Source organism: Tasmannia lanceolata, unplaced genomic scaffold (assembly GCF_043159265.1).
Source record: "Tasmannia lanceolata isolate RefF3 unplaced genomic scaffold, GAP_Taslan_0.1 ptg000008l, whole genome shotgun sequence".
Taxonomy (NCBI): Eukaryota; Viridiplantae; Streptophyta; class Magnoliopsida; order Canellales; family Winteraceae; genus Tasmannia; species Tasmannia lanceolata.
The window spans coordinates 58,410,947-58,428,549 of NW_027518685.1; the positions used below are offsets into that span (position 1 = coordinate 58,410,947).

Below are 17,603 nucleotides of genomic sequence, written 5' to 3' on the forward strand. Positions count from 1 at the left end.
TTTATCCATAATTTCAATTATTCGGTTAACCGAATTTTTTTCTAGATAACCGAACCCGAACCCGAATAACCGAATTTCCAAAAAAAAAAAACCGAAACCGAACCGAAAAGGAAAGGAAAAAAACCGAACCGAACCGAACAAACCAATTCGGTTCGGTTCGATTATTCGGTTATAACCGAATAATGAACAACCTTGAGCATCACTAAACCGGCCAAACCAAGCTCTAGGGGACTGCTTCAGGCCATATATAAATCGCCGCAACCGACACATTGAGGAGGACATCTCCCCCTGAGCAACATACCCAGAAGGTTGCTCCATATACACCTCCTCAATAAGCTCTCCATGTAAGAAGGCATTCTTCACTGATGTAGGGGCCAGCCATTGTTAACTGCAAGTGAGAGGAGAACCCTGACAGATGGTATTTTAGCAACCGGGGAAAATGTCACATGGTAGTCAACTCCAAAGGTTTGAGCATAACCTTTGGCAAGTAGGCGCGCCTTAAGGCGCTCAACTGTCCTGTCAGGTAAGTGTTTGACGGCATAAACCCAGCGGCAACCGACAGGCCGAGCTCCAGGTGGAAGGGGAACCAAATCACATGTATGATTGGCCTGAAGGGCTTCTATCTCAAGGTCCATAGCCGCACGCCAACCAGGATGATCAAGAGCTACTGGCAAGGACTGTGGCACAGAAACAGAAGACAAAGAAGATACAAAACTCTAAAACATAGGGGTCGGAGAGTCATAGGAAACAACTGAGGAAATAGGATGAGTAGTACTCTGAGAATGAGTACGCCAGGCAATGAGAGAATCTGCAGGTACTTGAGAAGAGGTAGTCGTGATCTCCGGTTGAGATGTCGATGGCGCAAGAGGAGGCTGATGGGCTGTAGAACGACTTGCGTTGATATGTCTTCGTAGGAGTTGGAGGAGCCTCTGGAGCCTGTAATGAAGACGAGGGCTCATAAACAGTCCTAGACAGAGGAACCGGCAAAGAAGGAGCCGAGGAAGGAGAAGGTATGCAAGACTCAGGGACCGGCAAAGGAGGAGACGAGGAAGGAGAAGGTATGGGGTTTGGAAGAGCTAGACGAGGAAGCGGGATGTCCGAATCAAGAACTGCGGGATGTCCGAATCAAGAACTGCGGGACGATCCTCATGAGTGATAAAGTAAGACTCGGACTAAAAAAATGTGACATCGACAGAAACAAATAACCTACGTAAACGAGGACTACAACACCGATAACTTTTCTGGGTCCGAGAATGCCAAAGAAAGATACATCGCTCAGCGCGAGGGTCGAATTTATCGAATCCAGGGCCAAGGTTGTGGACGAAGCACACACAACCAAAGACCCGAGGGGTGAGAGGAAAAGGGTCATGCTGGCGATGTAACAAGACAAATGAGGATGAACCACCAAGGACAAAGGAAGGAAGCCTATTGGCAAGGAAGTAGGCTGTAAGGAGGGCATCACCCCAATAGGTCGTAGGGACCCGCATTTGAATGAGAAGAGTGCGGGTCCCATCCAGTAAAGATCTCAACCTACGTTCTGCCACACCATTTTGTTAAGAGGTGTGAGCACATGAAGATTGGTGCATGATGCCACGACTAGAGAGGAATTCTTGGAAGCCATTAGATTGTGAAAAGCACTCTCGAGCGTTATCAGTGAGCAAACATTTGATTGAACGACCAAACTGATTTGTAACCTCGGCATGAAAGGTGCGAAAGGAAGAGAAAACCGCCGAGCGGTCTTTAAGCAGATAAATCCAAGTCATGCGAGAAAAGTCATTAATGAAGACAATGAAATATCGGTATCCAAAAAGAGAGGTAGTCCGCGCGGGACCCCACACATTAGAGTGTACTAACTCGAAAGGGTGCAAGACTCTACTAACAAGTCTCGGAGGAAACAACACACGACGGTGTTTGCCAAGCTCACAGGCCTCGCACAGAAACGGCTGAACGAGGATAGGAACAATGGAGGTCCGTTGTAGACGCTCGAGGTAAGGATGACCAAGGCGACAGTGCCACTGATAGGCATCGATGGAGCTGTGCAAAACAGTACTGGAAGGGCCACAGTCGAGACGATAAAGCCCATCCACCTCACGTCCCGAACCAATCATTTTCCCAGTCGAGAGATCCTGAAACAAATAATAAGATGGATAAAATGCAATGAAGATGTTTGGTAAGCTGACTAACTAAAAGTAGGCTAAAAGGGGACTTGGGGACACATAAGACAGAGGATAAGGTAAGGTCAAGACGTGGAGAAATACTGCCAATACCAGAGATAGGATTAGTACTCCCATCAGCAAGAGTAATAGACTGCGAGGCCGAATCAATGATCCAGGAGTTGGAGCTAGAAAGAAAAGAAGCAGGAAAACTACATGGCTGGGCAAAGACGGCACTCCGCGAGCGACGGGATAATCGAAGGCGCTGGAACTCATCATAATCAGCGCAAGAGACAAAGAAGCCCTCAGAAGGGGCGGTTGTACTATGATCTGAAGAGGAAGCCAATATAGCTGAAGGAGCAGAAGCCAAATGGCGTACAGAGTGAATGATGCGAGGCTCAGGAGGCGGATGGAGCTTGGGATGAAAAGCATAACAAGTGTCAAGATAAGGTCCCTCCCGCCGACAATGAGACAAATATGGACGGGGACGACCACCAGTATCACGGCCGCCAGGAAGATCCAGACCACCTACACGTACACTACGGCGACGACCACGGCCAAAGGTACCGCTACCAGGGTAGCACAATCACTCGTCCTATAGGCAGCAATAGTAGAGCCATCAAAGGAATCAGAATGAGTAGAGGCGCTAATGAGGCACCGCTCAGCGTTCGAATAGTCCTCCATGAGAGAGGGCACATAATGAGGTGGGAATGAACCATCCACCAATGAAGAAGAGCTAGGTAAAGAGGAGGTTGAAGATAATGTAGAGGGACGAACCGAAAATGTCAGGCTAAGAGAGGGATCCACAATAAATGGAGGATCCATGACGAGAAAGACATAAGAAGGAGCTCAAGCACTACGACTGCAGAGCCCGAAAGGAAGAGGGGACACTAGATGAGCCAAGAGAGAATACCGCGGGTCCGATGACAACCACTACAACCGAGAGAGGTGGGAGGCATGATAAGGCCTCGAAGAGAGAAAGACATAAATATACAAAGGAATCGGAGCCGCGGAAAGAGTTATGGGGACGAAAATGGTTAGGCCATGAAGGAAAGGGACAAAAAGAAAGGAAAAAGAAAGAAAAGGAGAAAAGGACAAGGGTTTTAGAATATGTAGGGCTTCAAATGGTGGAGGTTGGGGTGGAGGTGGAGGTGGAGGTGGAGGGTAGTCATGGAACTGTAGCAGGTACTTTAGCGGTACTGTAGCGGTTACTAGCGGGTCACTGTAGCGGTATTGTAACGGGTTACTGTAGCAGGTACTGTAGCAGGGAGTGGAGGAGAGGAGAGGGGAGGAGGAATGGGGCTTCCAAGGTGTCACTCTTTATCTTCTTACTGTAGCGGGTTACTGTAGCAGGGAGTGGAGGAGAGGAGATGGGAGGAGGAAGGGGGCTTGCAAGGTGGTCCCTAGGGCCTCAAACCCTAGGGCTCTGATACCATGTTAGAAGCCACTAAAGAGGTAGAAAGAAGGAGGAAGAAGATAAAGAGTGAGTTAGGGATCCTCCCCCTCACTTATGTATTTATAGGAAAGAGAACATACAAAAAGACTACTATGCCCTTATGGCTACAATACACACCCACACACACTTCTAACAGGCTATATAAATTAATTTGCCTAACACTTTTTGTCTATTAGAGGCTAGAAGAAAGAGAAACTCCGTCCATAGCTGTCCCCACTTTCTTCATTGACTTTTTTAAGAGTAGTGATAGTACCATTTAATTGCTAGAAACATAAATTTGCAGAGCTGAGTTTACGATGATCATTTGTTGAATTGCACCCCCCACCCCCAAACAACCTCATTTGCAAACCCAAGCTTATGATGATCATTTGTAGAATCTTGTTGCACAATTCCTGAATTTTCATAATGGTTACAGACAGTCTCCATGGTTCCACCACCTCCCTACTTGCCCACGAAATTACATTATTAGATTCTCCTTCCTCTTAGTATTGATGAGAAGATTTTCAAACCACTAAGGAGTGCCATGCTTCCCTTCATTTAAGTTGCAATCACCGAATGGCCTGGAAAATGCCTTCCTTTTCAATGGAATTAAACCCCCCATCCACCCACACCAATTAGGTTTTATCCAATGTTGAGCGGGAAGCCTCCCGTTGGGGTTTAGCGATAGATTTGGATCCTTTTTCCAGAATGGCATTCCTCCAATGCCTATGAATTTCGTATTTAGTGAGAGGACATTTTGTTGCTAGTTTTTGCCCAAAGAATTAGAAAAGGCTTTACATTTCGGTTTGGTTTCGGTTTTGGTCGCTACGAAAGCATTCAGTGTCAATAGGAAATCTCGATGGAAATCCAGTAAAATTACAGAAACATATGGAAAAATATCAACTCAACTCAACTAAGCCTTTGTCCCAAACTAGTTGGGGTCGACTTATATGGAAAAATATGCAAATGATAAAAAAATTAGGCGAAAGTTCGAGAAATGCTAGAACAAACTCAAATACACGCTTAGAAACCATCATATAAGCAAGACAATCATTCATAATGGTTTCAGAATATCAAAAACCAAGTGGTAGGCATTGTCGCGCATGTTTGATAACATACCACGTTTCACATGTACTTCATATAAATATGTATACATAGTACATACACCACATCCCACACGCAATTCGTATAAATGTAACCATGGTTTTAAATTTCGACCGACGGGTTTCGGTAGAGACCAAAACCGAAATCACACATATCCGAAACAGGAGTTTATTTCAGCCAAAATTTTGAAATTTCAAAAATTCGGCCGAAATTTAAGGGATTTCACCCAAAAAACTAGATTTTTTATAATTATTTAATATCTTCCCGAAATTTGGGCTGAAATTCTAAACGAGATAAAATAGGCGTAAAGTTGATTACATCAAATTTCGGCCGAAAATTCAGTTTCGGTGAGCACCAATTCAGTTTCGGTGAGGACCAAAACGCATTCCGAAACCGAAATTTGAAACCATGAATATAACTACATAACACATACTGATATAATTTACCACTACTACACTTATGATTTTGGTTTCAGTATATATTATTCAGTGTCGGTTTCATTTCGGTGGGGATGGAAATGGAAAACATTTTGGTCGTTTCTTGTCGGTTTCAATGAAAAATTAAAATCATGGAATTAGGTCAATCTTAGTTTCCATTCTCACTCACCCCAATGTCCTACTCTTATAACTAAATATTCGATTGTTTCTTTCCCACCATATTTGCCCAACCTAGCATAAGGGACAAGCCTCCAAAGGGACTCCTACCCCAATCAAGAATGCTTTCTTAATTGAACTTCAGAACACCTATGAAACACCAAAACATTTTAAGATGGTCCATCATAACTTTATACATTGCTTCTTTCTGTTGTTAGATTACAAGATTTCTTTCACTTAACTGTCTTGCATGCATTTGCATTATATTTTCTTTATTTTCTGTATTCGCATACATACATGCATTTGCCTTATATTTCCTTTCTTTTCACCTAGTGACATTTTCTCTCCCAAGTAATGAGTAGTCTAGGAATCCAAGAATCATCCTCCAATAGGATAAACCGTATAGGTAGGATCGTAGGTTTCTTATTTGGAAAAGATATGAATTAGCATGTTATGTTGTAGACAACCTTCCCCATAATATCATCCAATTGGATGGTTAGTGTTGAATAATGTGTAAGGGTAGTTTAGGCATTACTAGTCTGTTAGAGGGTATTGTAGTCTTTGTACACATGTTGCCCTAGTTGGGCCTATATATACATCATTTACATGAGAGAGCTCCATAGTGGAGACTCTCCATCTCTCCATTCCTCTTCTTCTCTCTCTAATCCTAGCCTCATTTCTAACATGGTATCAGAGAAAAGATCCTAGGGAAGAATGAAAAGAAGAAGATTTTTATCTCTCCATCTCTCTCATTCTCACAATCTTCTCTCGCTACCCTCTCTCTCGTGCAAATCTCTGTTTTTGCGCAAACCCATATTTGGGTTTTCCCCACTCTAAAATCTCTCCCTAATCTGATTTGCACATTGTTTCCTTTTTTTGGTAACCCCTAAAATCACTCCAAGATCTTATCCTTTTTGCACATTCCTTTTTCCCAACCCTCCAAACCCACTTTGTCGTAAACCCAACCAATCGACAATTTGTGTTCTGTTTCTGTTTTGCCGTAAATCTCCACCAAAAAAAAAAAAACCCTTGTCTGCACTTGTCGAAACCCCCATCCTCCATTTTTCTTTTCCGTGAAACCCAAACCCATTTTTCCTTTGCCATCAATCCCCATAAAACAAAAATATATATATATCTCAGACTCCCTACTTTGTATTTGCCGTATTCCACTCCATCCAAGATCCCCAACTCCCTTATTTTCTCCATTCTATATTTTTTTGCTCCTATGGCCTTTGTCTTTGTTTAGATCTACTCCACAAAACCCCTTTTCCACTCCCAAAACTTCACCCTCATCCTTTATTTTTCTCTTTTCTATATTTTTTGGCTTCTATAGCCTTTATCTTGATCCCCAAGCTGCATCCCAAGTGTTTGATGAAATGTCTAAGAGGGATTTGGTGCCTTTATTTTTTGCCTCAACTTGAGGGGGAGTGTTTTCATGTAGTCTTGGTGTTGTCTTCTCCTTGGTGTTGTCTTCTTGTTGTCTTTTCTTGTCTTGTTGTTGTCTCCGGGCTCATGTAGTCTCGCCCGAGGGGGAGTGTTGTTGTCGGTTCTCTTTTTGTTCTTCGACCTTCTTATTGTGGTTGGTTGGTAGTTGTTCTTCCTCGTCTGTCATGCTATCTTCTCTATTTGATGTATTTCACCATTCTTCAATTATTTGGTTTCGTCTTTGCATTGTCAATCGCATTGTTCGTCTGTTCCTTCTTCGTGTTCTTTGATTATTCCTTCTACACAAGTTTGTAGTTCCTTTGCATAGTGTTACGCATTCATTGTCTTGCACCGCAATCCACTTCTCATTGTCCGGCTATATGCCCGGTCGTAGTGTGGCTATCAGCCTTATCTCCCCAGGCGACGGTTTTCACCCGTCGACCTCGTCTCCAGACGGCGGTGTCCCCTGTCGTTGGTTGGTAACCTCTTCAGGAGAATTGCTGCCGTCGACCTTGTCTCCAGACAATGGTGTCCTCCATCGTTGGCTGGTTATCTCCAGATCTCTAGGCAAAGGTGTCCCTCGTCGACCTTGTCTCCAAACGACGGTGCCCCCGACGTTGGTTGGTTATCTCCAGCGGCGGTGTCTCCCGTCGACCTTGTCTCTCCGGACGACAGTGTCCCCCCTCGTTGGTCGGTTATCTTTCTCCAGGTGATGGTGCCCCCCCCCCCCCCCCCCATCGTTGGTTGGTTATCTTTCTCCATTCCCCTTCTTCTATTGGTGTTGTGCTACTCAGCTGATGCCTCTGCCGGTGCTACTTCGTCGTTGTTCACAGTGCGCGCATTGGGCATGCTTATTTTGTTCGAGGCTCGGTGACCCCTGCAAAGGTGTCCCTCGTCGACCTTGTCTCCAGACGACGGTGCCCCCGACGTTGGTTGGTTATCTCCAGCGGCGGTGTCTCCCGTCGACCTTGTCTCTCCGGACGACAGTGTCCCCCCTCGTTGGTCGGTTATCTTTCTCCAGGTGATAGTGCCCCCCCCCCCCCCCCCATCGTTGGTTGGTTATCTTTCTCCATTCCCCTTCTTCTATTGGTGTTGTGCTACTCAGCTGATGTCTCTGCCGGTGCTACTTCGTCGTTGTTCACAGTGCGCGCATTGGGCATGCTTATTTTGTTCGAGGCTCGGTGACCCCTGCTGAGGTGCTTTTGTTTGATCATTGTTGGCATGCACCTTCGTTCGCTATCTATCATTGCTATTTTTATTATGTTTCTTTATTATGTATTGTCCACACCAGCTTGAGGGGGAGTGTTGTACCAAGCTGGATGTGTGTATGAGATTATTGTCCTTTTTTTTGTTGTATGGTTATTTTTTAGTTGTTGGTTGTAGTTTTCTTTGTAGCAAGCTAGAGTTTCATAGTATATATACTCCAGCTTAAGGGAGAGTGTAGAATAATGTGTAAGGGTAGTTTAGGCATTACTTGTGTGTTAGAGGGTATTGTAGTGTATGTATACATGTTGCCTTAGTTGGGCCTATATATACACCATTTACATGAGAGAGCTCCTTAGTGGAGACTCTCCATCTCTCCAAACACTTAGAAATAGCCAACGAAATCCAATGTATATAAAAGAAACATGTATTTCCTTTAATTATTTTATAAAATTCTTTGAAAAAAATCAAGCTGTGATTTTGTAAAAGTTTGGAAATACCAATTTCTTTTTTTCGTATTTTGGCGACATAAATTCTTACGCCAATTTCTTTAATTAAAGTAGATGGGTCCATCATATAGACATGTTTCTACCATTCCTAATAATGAGTCATGGAACCTAAGTGTCTACAGTCTCTAAGGCAAGGCAAAAGACTTGTGTTTAAACCTTCTCTTGATAAAGGTTTTACTGCAATTTGTACTAATCCTATGTGAAGAAAATTGTATTTTTGTTGGTTTTTTTTAAGGATTGAATGATTAAATAGTTGGATAGTATAGTGTTCTTTTGTTAATGGAATTGTTTGTTCAGTTGTTTGGATTGAATAATTAGCTAAAAAGTTAACATTTCCTTTCCAACTAGTATGTGTGTGTATAATTTATATATGTAATCTTTCGAATATTGTATATAATTTATATGTGTGTGTACATATGTATGTCTTTAATATGAATATTAACAAATTTTGTTGATATAACACAAGTATTTCAGTTTTTTTATCTGATGTTATCATTTATTCATGCACATTCTCCATTGAGGAATCATGATAGATGCACATAAACTTTTTGTTGCCTTGTATTCTCTCTGATCCTTTTGTTGGAGGGAAGCATTATGGGTAAAAGGTGTTTTCTTTGATTAGTATAAAGTCCATGTCTTGGCTATGATGATTTAGTCTTACACTACTTACAAATCTTTTTGCCTAAATCAGCTAAGTTAGTCTTCAATTGAGTAAATTATCTGTTACGTTATAAGCACATTTATCTTGTTTGCATTTACTTCACTTCTATTAGTGATCTTCTCCGTTGACTGTTCAGTTCCAAACCTGATACCACAGGAAACTCAGTACGTTTAAACATCTCTAAATAAAGGAAGAAACTCAACAACTCCATCAGAAAAACCACTATAAACTCAGGTAAACTGCACCAGCGAAAAAAAAAACTAACATAGAGACAACAAGGATCTGCCACTTCATAACAAAGACCTAGCAGCATGAAGGACTCCTTTGGAGAGGAGTCAATTGGGTCTTTCTACTAGCCAATCTTTGCATAGTGAGTAGGAGCTTAGCTTTCCCATTTCCTTTTATTTTGGTAGGAAGCTACTTCAGCCCCTTTGGTCTTCGTTTTCTTTTCTTTTCCAATTAGAGATTCATTAAAGAGAGAAATTATATGGTGCCCAACCGTCAAGTCCCATGAAGGTGGTACCTCAAAAGTACCACCCTTGATATTTGATCCAACAGCAGCCTCTTAAAAAGTGGGCTGCTGTTGGATCAAATATCAAGGGTGGCACCGTTTTGACGGTACTTGACGGTCAGGCACCATATAAAAACTTCATTAAAGAAAGGTAAAAAAACTTGCAAATAAAGAGATAAACCTTCAGCAGCTACTGAACAGGCTCTCTCCAGGCATACAGCACAAATGTCACTATCATCAGAGGAAGCAGTTGAGGATTGCAACCCACACTGCCTGCATTGAAATATCAAGAAAGAGAAGAATAAATTTGGTTTTGCATCTATAGCCCGATGCAATCTATATATTTGAAATAGATCTATGATGGAATTATAATGAAATTTAACAAACGTATCTAGGGAGGATGCACTTTGAAGCAAATATTCCCTAGATACATATTTCATGTTATTCCTACGCAGCTTTTGGAGAAGTCGGTAAGTTTCTAAAATTATCAATAGATGATGTTGCTCCAATGCTCAATAAAGATTTCACAAAACTCACTTTTAAGTACCAAAGTCGCTCTTGAATTACCAATTAAAAATTTCTTTTCTGCATGATGGAAGTTTAGCAAACAGAAAATAGTTTCCTTTCATACGTCGAGCAGAACACAAATTTCTTTATTATTTCCAAACTAAACAATGAAGAACCCATTTGAATGTGGAAAGTAACAAGTTCTGTTAGTTCAATAGGCTAATGTTAACACTGTTATAACATTATAATAGTCAAGGGCCTTTACTGTTAAAAAAGGCACTGTTATAAAGGCAACGGCCATTTGGCCAAAAAAAAGAAGAGATGAAGAAATGCGCTGTAACACTTGTAATGGCGATATAACAGCCATTTTAACATCATGACAGGAGAGATTTTTTTCGTATCGTTTTTTTTTATCAATATACGAAACTGCTGCTATAACAGTTATAACAGTTGTAGGAAGACCTATAATGGATTCTGTCATTTTTTTTATACTTTTATGAGTTTATTTTATCATTCAAAAAAAAATATTATGTAAGAGATATTAACAGCCTCGGTCACCACATACCATGGCATAGGTATACTTGTGGTGATTAGGGCATACCCATGCTCACTGCTTAATGCTCACTGCACAAATAGGTCCTTTCCAAAATGGTAATGATGGGATGATCTTAGCCATCCAATCATACCCTGAGACTAACAACAAGCAAACCTGATTGGCTGAATGCATAAATCTTGGCACCTTAATTTTGACGTGGGCGTGTGGGGACTGACTAGAGCAATAGCCTTGATCACCGACACCTACACATGCCATGTGTGAAGTGGGGCCAATGAGGCTAAAAATAGTAAGGGATGAAAGGCTTCCTAGCATTTTCTATAGAGAGGTATTGTTCTATGCAACTGATTCATACATGTTCTAAGTAGAGGAATTGTTCTTTGCACCCCATTCATACATGGATAGCTAGACTGTTCATCGAGAAGGGGGGGGTGCAACTGTTCATCGAGAGGAATTGTTCTTTGCACCCCATTCATACATGGATAGCTAGACTGTTCATCGAGAAGGGGGGGGTGCAACTGCGGATAGGCTACGCTACCAAGTGGGTTGGATAATCTACTTCCACCATCCTCATGAGTCAAACATGTTACATATGGTGGCCACTGGCAACCAACACGTGTGTCTAAAAGCATAGAAATTAAGCAAAGTGTGATCAAGCATGAGTACAGCTGTGATGACAAACGCCATCTCTGAGGATGACATTCATGGCCAACTGTCAATGTGGCACGCACGTCTGTGGTCAAGACCATGAATCTAGTGGTCCACCGTCAAGTAACAAATGTTCTTGATTACATGCCATGTGGATATCCCATTCACAAGATCAAGGCTGACAAACAATAGATGGATAAGCTTTCATGAAAAAAATCCTAAAAGATGATTTTTTCCATCATCCTTGATCAAGGAGCCAGTATCATATGATTATGGTGGAATGAGAGGCTATGGGTCGAACATGTAGTAGCACACCACTTCACAGACACAATCATGTAAACATGGCAGTGGGCCATTACGCTCCTCATTCATGACGATGATGACTGCCATTTATAAATTCTCTTAAACTTTTAAACTTCACTTAAAAAACCCAGCCTTCTTTATTCCATGTCCAAAAGATATACGTAAATAATGAAAAGAATGTGCTACTTTCCTTAACACAGTTACATTATAAAAACTATTGGCACTCATAACAGCCGTTAAATTTTTTTATTTTTTTTTAAAAAAGTTGGCACACAAATAACACCGGCTTCAGGTCCTGAGGCTGGACTTATCAAGGACACCACAATACTGGTTAGGGATGGAGTTTTCTGTCCCCTAAGCTTTCATACAGAGTCGCTAATCGGCAGTAGATATTTTTGGGTAAAACTCAATCAAGAGAAGACAGTAGTTGAAAGCCAGCAAAAGGAGCTTCCGAGTCGTGACTCAACAACTCGTGACATCCCAAAGTAAGCCAATTCAAGTCACAGGGCAGAACATAACATATGTATGGTCAGTGCAACCTCGAGCTTTGTGAACAGTGATAGACAGTTGTCCAAATGCAATTCAAATTTCAAAAACGTGAAAGGAAAGGGGCAAGTGAGTTTTAAAGTGATGAACATGTGGCAATGAAAGAGGAGACCCTTATAGGATAAAAAGTCTAATACACCCGAAACCGAAACCGAAACCGAATTTTAAAACCTTAGATCCTAAAGGGGTCCAACAGAGGGGTGTGAAGTATCCACAAGCCGGTTCTCTCCTGTGTGGTTACATGGGCAGTTGTGATTACATGGGCTGTCATTCTTCTAGAGTTCGAATGATATTTGATGCCTTTTGTTAACTAACCAACTTTTCCGAAAGCTTAAGCTGTTGGAGGAAAGGCGTTATTTATCTTTTATACTTTAACACTCCCCCGCACGTGTGGCCCACTTGGCAAACACGTGGCACATGTGGTCCCACTTTGGGCCGACCATCGCATGTGAATTTTTGCTATCCAAGAGGTTTGAACTCGAAACCTTTGGCTCTAATACCATGTTAACTAACCAACTTCTCCGAAAGCTTAACCTGTTGGAGGAAAGGCGTTATTTATATTTTATACTTTAACACCTTTCATGCATTTCTCATAGGATGTGATTCGCTTGAGCGCAAATAGTTCCAATCACCCGCAGCCTAGGTGGTCACCTCCTGGCCTAAGCTACAATTTGATGGTTCTAGCTTAAGTAATCCAGATCATGCTGATATTGGTGGCCTTCATAGTGATGAGAGTGTTATCATATGGGCATACGTCGATAAGCGTGACAAATCAAAATGAGGAGGAACTCATGGCCCTCTTGAGAGGACTTCGTCTTGTGTATTCCTCCCTCCTCAATTCCCTAGTGGTAGAAGGGGACTCGCTGATGTGGATGCAGATCCCAGCCAGGGTATTGGGCATAGAGTAGTGTAGGGTAATATAGATAGACCTATTTTCATGGAATAAAAAATGGGGAACAACTACTCTCAAGAGCTCACAAAGTTGAAGTCAAGAGTCTTGACTTGACCAAGCACATGGAAACGATCGCCCAATGGAAGCACATTGAAGCACATGGACATTTGTGAGAGACACATATTACTATGGTGTGTTGCTTCTGTTTCTCCAAGGCTTAGGCGTGGAATTCACATAGGCTAGCTTGATTTTCATTCACTTGTTAATTGTATATAATATACATGATGTAAACTTGAGTGGCTTTAGAGTATGTATTGAGGATTGATGTAAAGAAGACATATGCTGCTAGGGAGTGACAAGTGGCATGCCACCTCGGCTAGATAGTGGATTACAGCTGTCACATGCCACTTGGCTGCCACATAAGCATCTGCTGCATCGCTAATGAGATGGCTAACAGCTGTCATCTAGCTGGCCAAGCCCTCTAGAACCTTCTCTTGAAACCTATAAATAGGCATGAGGGGTTTTTGATGTAGGTGAGCTTTCCAATATCAATTCAGATGAAAATCAATGTGTTTGCACGGGAGAAATGTTAGCCCAAGATAAAGTTTTAGAAGCAGAATTCAGCTGCAGGAACTTAGTTGTAGGTGACAGAATGTTTTCTACTCTCCATTCCTGTGATATCTTTCAGCTGATAAAGGAAATGGCTAACAATATGACTTGACTTCACAGGCACTAAATCTAAAAAAATGGACTCACAGCTGAGAGTAAAGAAAACAAGTAGAATGGTTGCAATTCTCAAACAAGACCAGATCTCGGTTAAGCAGTTGCTAGGAATGGACAGTTCTCCGGCCTGAGATTATCTCTCGGCTTTCAGAGGTTGTGCAATGAATTCTGGAAGGTGTTATAGCTCTCGGTTTGTGAAAAGTTCAGGAACATAGAGAGCTGAACGACACAAAACCAGGTCTTTGAATTTTCTGTGTAGCTAGTGTCTGACCGAAACTTCATCAATAAGAAATGGTTTTCTCACTCGTCCAGATCTCAGCCGAAACTTCTGGACAGTGATCTTTAAACTTGCTATTATGTAGACTTAAGAACTCTTTCTCAATAGAGGACTTTTGGTTGAAGGAATTTATTTGCCAATGAATTTTAATCAACAGTTCTCAGGTTAAGAGCGCCTCTCGGCTGTATACCAACACAATTCAATGACATTTGTAGCAGATTTGCTGCTATAAATGTGCACTGATAGTTCACATTGGAAGCACATCTGTATTCAGGAAGACATTAAAAGTTACAGTAGATAAACACCTTGAACCAGAGATAAGCTTGATCTGAAACTTTAATGAACTAATAGTTCACAACTGACTTATGACTAATGGCCAGGTCCTAACAGAGAGTTACAGATCTGGTCATTATCTGTTGGTTCTGGAATTTCTTGATCTTCAACAAGAAGTTTATTACTTGTATTCCTTTGAAGCCAACTTGGATCTAAAGAAATCTTGCAACTTCAACTTGAGTTCGAGCGAGGGGACGTAGGAACTCCCCAAATGTATGAAGAAGCTAATGAATCGAGCCTGAGACACCTCCCGCGACTCTCTCTCTCCCTTTTTTTTCCCACCCGTAAACCCTAACCCTAAAACACAAAAAAAATAACAAAACAAAGAAACCCTAACCCTACTCTAATGTCCTAAATCCTTTCTATCCCTCCTCAGTGGTGGAGCCAGGATTTATGCACAAGGAGGATGTTCGCAACAAATTTCACATGCATGAAAAAAGAAGATCACACACATAAAATAAATTGGGATCAAATTTCCCTCTTGTGAAAAGATGTTTTATTAATTTTGGTTGGGATCGTACACTTCCGGCTTTATTGGCCGTTAATTACATTTCTTGAAGAAAGAAAATACATCTGATTATTCATCAAGAGGTTCCCTATCTAAATATAACTTTTGATTATCGTCCCAAAAAGAAGGTCCTAGAGAAAGAATTTGACTTTGGTAATTTTTGGTTTCATACTCTTTTGTAAAAGATTCTCCTGAAAGAGAGAAATCTGAGTATGATTGTATTTAGACTGTTTGTAAGTTCTTCTTTCGAAGAACTCTCTTGAGTCATTTCATCTTTCTCCTGGGTCCCAGCAGAGAAAGGTCTTTTCATCTTTCTCCCGTAAATCGGTCGAGAAAGGTCTTCTTTCTTTTCATCTTTCTCCCGTAAATCGGTCGATAAAGGTCTTCTTTCTTTTCATCTTTCTCCCGTAAATCGGTCGAGAAAGGCCTTCTTTCTTTTCATCTTTCTCCACTTTCTCCCGTAAATCGGTAGAGAAAGGTCTTCTTTCTTTTCATCTTTCTCCCGTAAATCGGTCGAGAAAGGTCTTTTGGCATCTTTTGAGTCTCCTATATCCTTTTTTAGATGTAGTCTGCAAAAAGATGGAAAAAAGAACTGAAAAATGGAAAAGAATTGTTAGTTTTTTGGGAGATTTTTACCTTTCCTTTCTTTCTCCGCTTCCTTCTTTTTTGCTCTTTCTTTGCGTAACTTCTTTCCTCTAAAAGATGCGATCTGATCCAGCCCTTTTCCAAAGGATTTTCCCTCTTATTTATAGAGGTTCCTTGGAGTGGTTGGCAACTGCCAGCTCACCCTTTATCTTTAATTTCACGATCTCCACTTTGAAGCCATTATGGGTTCCACCTCATCCCTCATCCGGGATTCCACGATCACAACTTCCTCTTTTGTGGGGAGTTACGTAACATCCCTTTTTGAAACGTGGGTGACTTGCTTCTTTCTTTGCGAGGGTTAATTTATTCCCTAAAATTTAGGGATTTTCTCTTCCCTTAGTCGTAGGTTTTTGTTTCCATTTTATTGAAGTACTTTAACTTCATATTTATCCTTTTCTTACTTTAGGGAATAATGTAATGCGTAACCACCCCATTTTTTCTCTCTTCTTATTTTAGTAAGAGATTTTACTATTATCCTATTTTTTATAAAATTTCGAGTCCAACAGGGGACAAGCTTATTACATGCTTATACATAGGGCCTTCAAATTTTAAAGGGGGCTAGGCCCAATTGAGTTGGACATATTAAGGATTTGGTCCAACTCAACAGGGGCAACTGCCCCCGTTATACTCAATGTAGCTCCACCCCTATCCCTCTTTAATCTTTGTTTGCGGCTTCAACTTCCTCTCTCATAGACATGTCTCTCTGTGCGTCTCTCCTGTTCTAGGCCGTGATATGCTGATTCGTCTCATCTAGTTGTTTGTTGTGGGTGTTACCTTTTCTTATCTTCTTTGTCCTCATGGATCCTCCCATCATTGTGAATCCTTCAACCAGCCCGACCGATGGGGCCCGTTCCACAAACCCACCCTCAGCTATTTCATCCTCGACTTATACTTCTCCTGTGGAGGGCTCATCCCACAGATGGCCACAGCTAAACTAGATGGGACTTATTACTTATCATGGAAAGTTGTTGTCGAGACGTATGTCCTTGCTTGGGGCAAGGTGAGCCTTATTCGCCATGATCCTCCATCTTCTACGTACTCTACCTATGCTCGATGGGAGCAGGAGGGCGCTTTGATTCGCACGCTTCTTTGGCAGAGTATGACTCTGTCTATTGCTGCCACGATGATGCTTCCCTCCACATCGAAGCAAATATGGAATCAAACTGCCCTCCTGTATTCTGGGTTTGACAACCTCACCTGCATCTGTGCCAAGTATTCTGAGTGGATGTGTCTCCATCGTGGTGATGTCTCTCGCTGCCCATTATGGCCAGCTTGTTTCTCTCTGCCAGCAGCTTGACTTCTTTATGCCCCTCACCTCTGACATCATCGTTCTTCATCGCCAGTAGGACTAGCTTCGAGTTGTTCATTATCTTGATAGTATGAGTCCTAAGTTCATCTCCGTCAGCAGATCATTGGTCTTGGATCTATTCCCTCCCTCACGGAGGTCTATTCTCATGCCCAGCAGTGTCCTGGTGACTCCTCACTAGTTGTTCCCGCCGATAGCTCTATTCTGGCAGCCTATAATGTTGGGGGTCGCTCTATTTGTGGTGGTGGGCCCTTTAGCCATGGCAGAGGGCGTGGCCGCGGAGGTGGTCGTGTTGGTGGTGGACGTGGCCGCTCATATTGTACTCATTGTCAGCGGGAGGGCCACCACATTAACACATGTTACACTCTTCATCCCGAGCTTCGCCAGACTCGGTCGGCGCACCTCACAGCTACTGGTTCTTCTAAGGCTTCCAGTCCTCCGCTACTGCTACTATATCGGCTGATGATTCACTTACATTATACTGCTTTGACTATGAGGAGTTTCAGCGCCTTCGCCTGAGTGCCCGACAGCTTACTGCGGGCTTTGCCCAGCCAGGTAGTTCACCCACTACACTACTCTCTAGCTACAAGTCCTGGATTATTGATTCAGGAGCCTCAAACCACATGAGTGTTAACTCTTCTCGGCTCTTTTAGATCTTTTAGATCTTCTCCCTTTGATTCTCAATCCATTACCCTTGATGATGGTCGTTAGTAGAGTCTCAAACCTCTTTTAGATCTTTTCCCTCTGATTCTCAGTCAATTACCCTTG

At 42.1% G+C, this 17,603-nt stretch overlaps 1 protein-coding gene across 1 annotated transcript in view; it reads right to left on the reverse strand.

The window, feature by feature from the left end:
* LOC143885394 (E3 ubiquitin-protein ligase XBAT33) overlaps positions 1–17,603 on the reverse strand; it is a 42,786-nt gene that overhangs the window by 13,928 nt on the left and 11,255 nt on the right. The window contains exon 9 of the mRNA XM_077389549.1: positions 9,776–9,867. Within this exon, the coding sequence (XP_077245664.1) occupies positions 9,776–9,867 (92 nt within the window). The remainder of the gene's footprint in view (positions 1–9,775; positions 9,868–17,603) is intronic.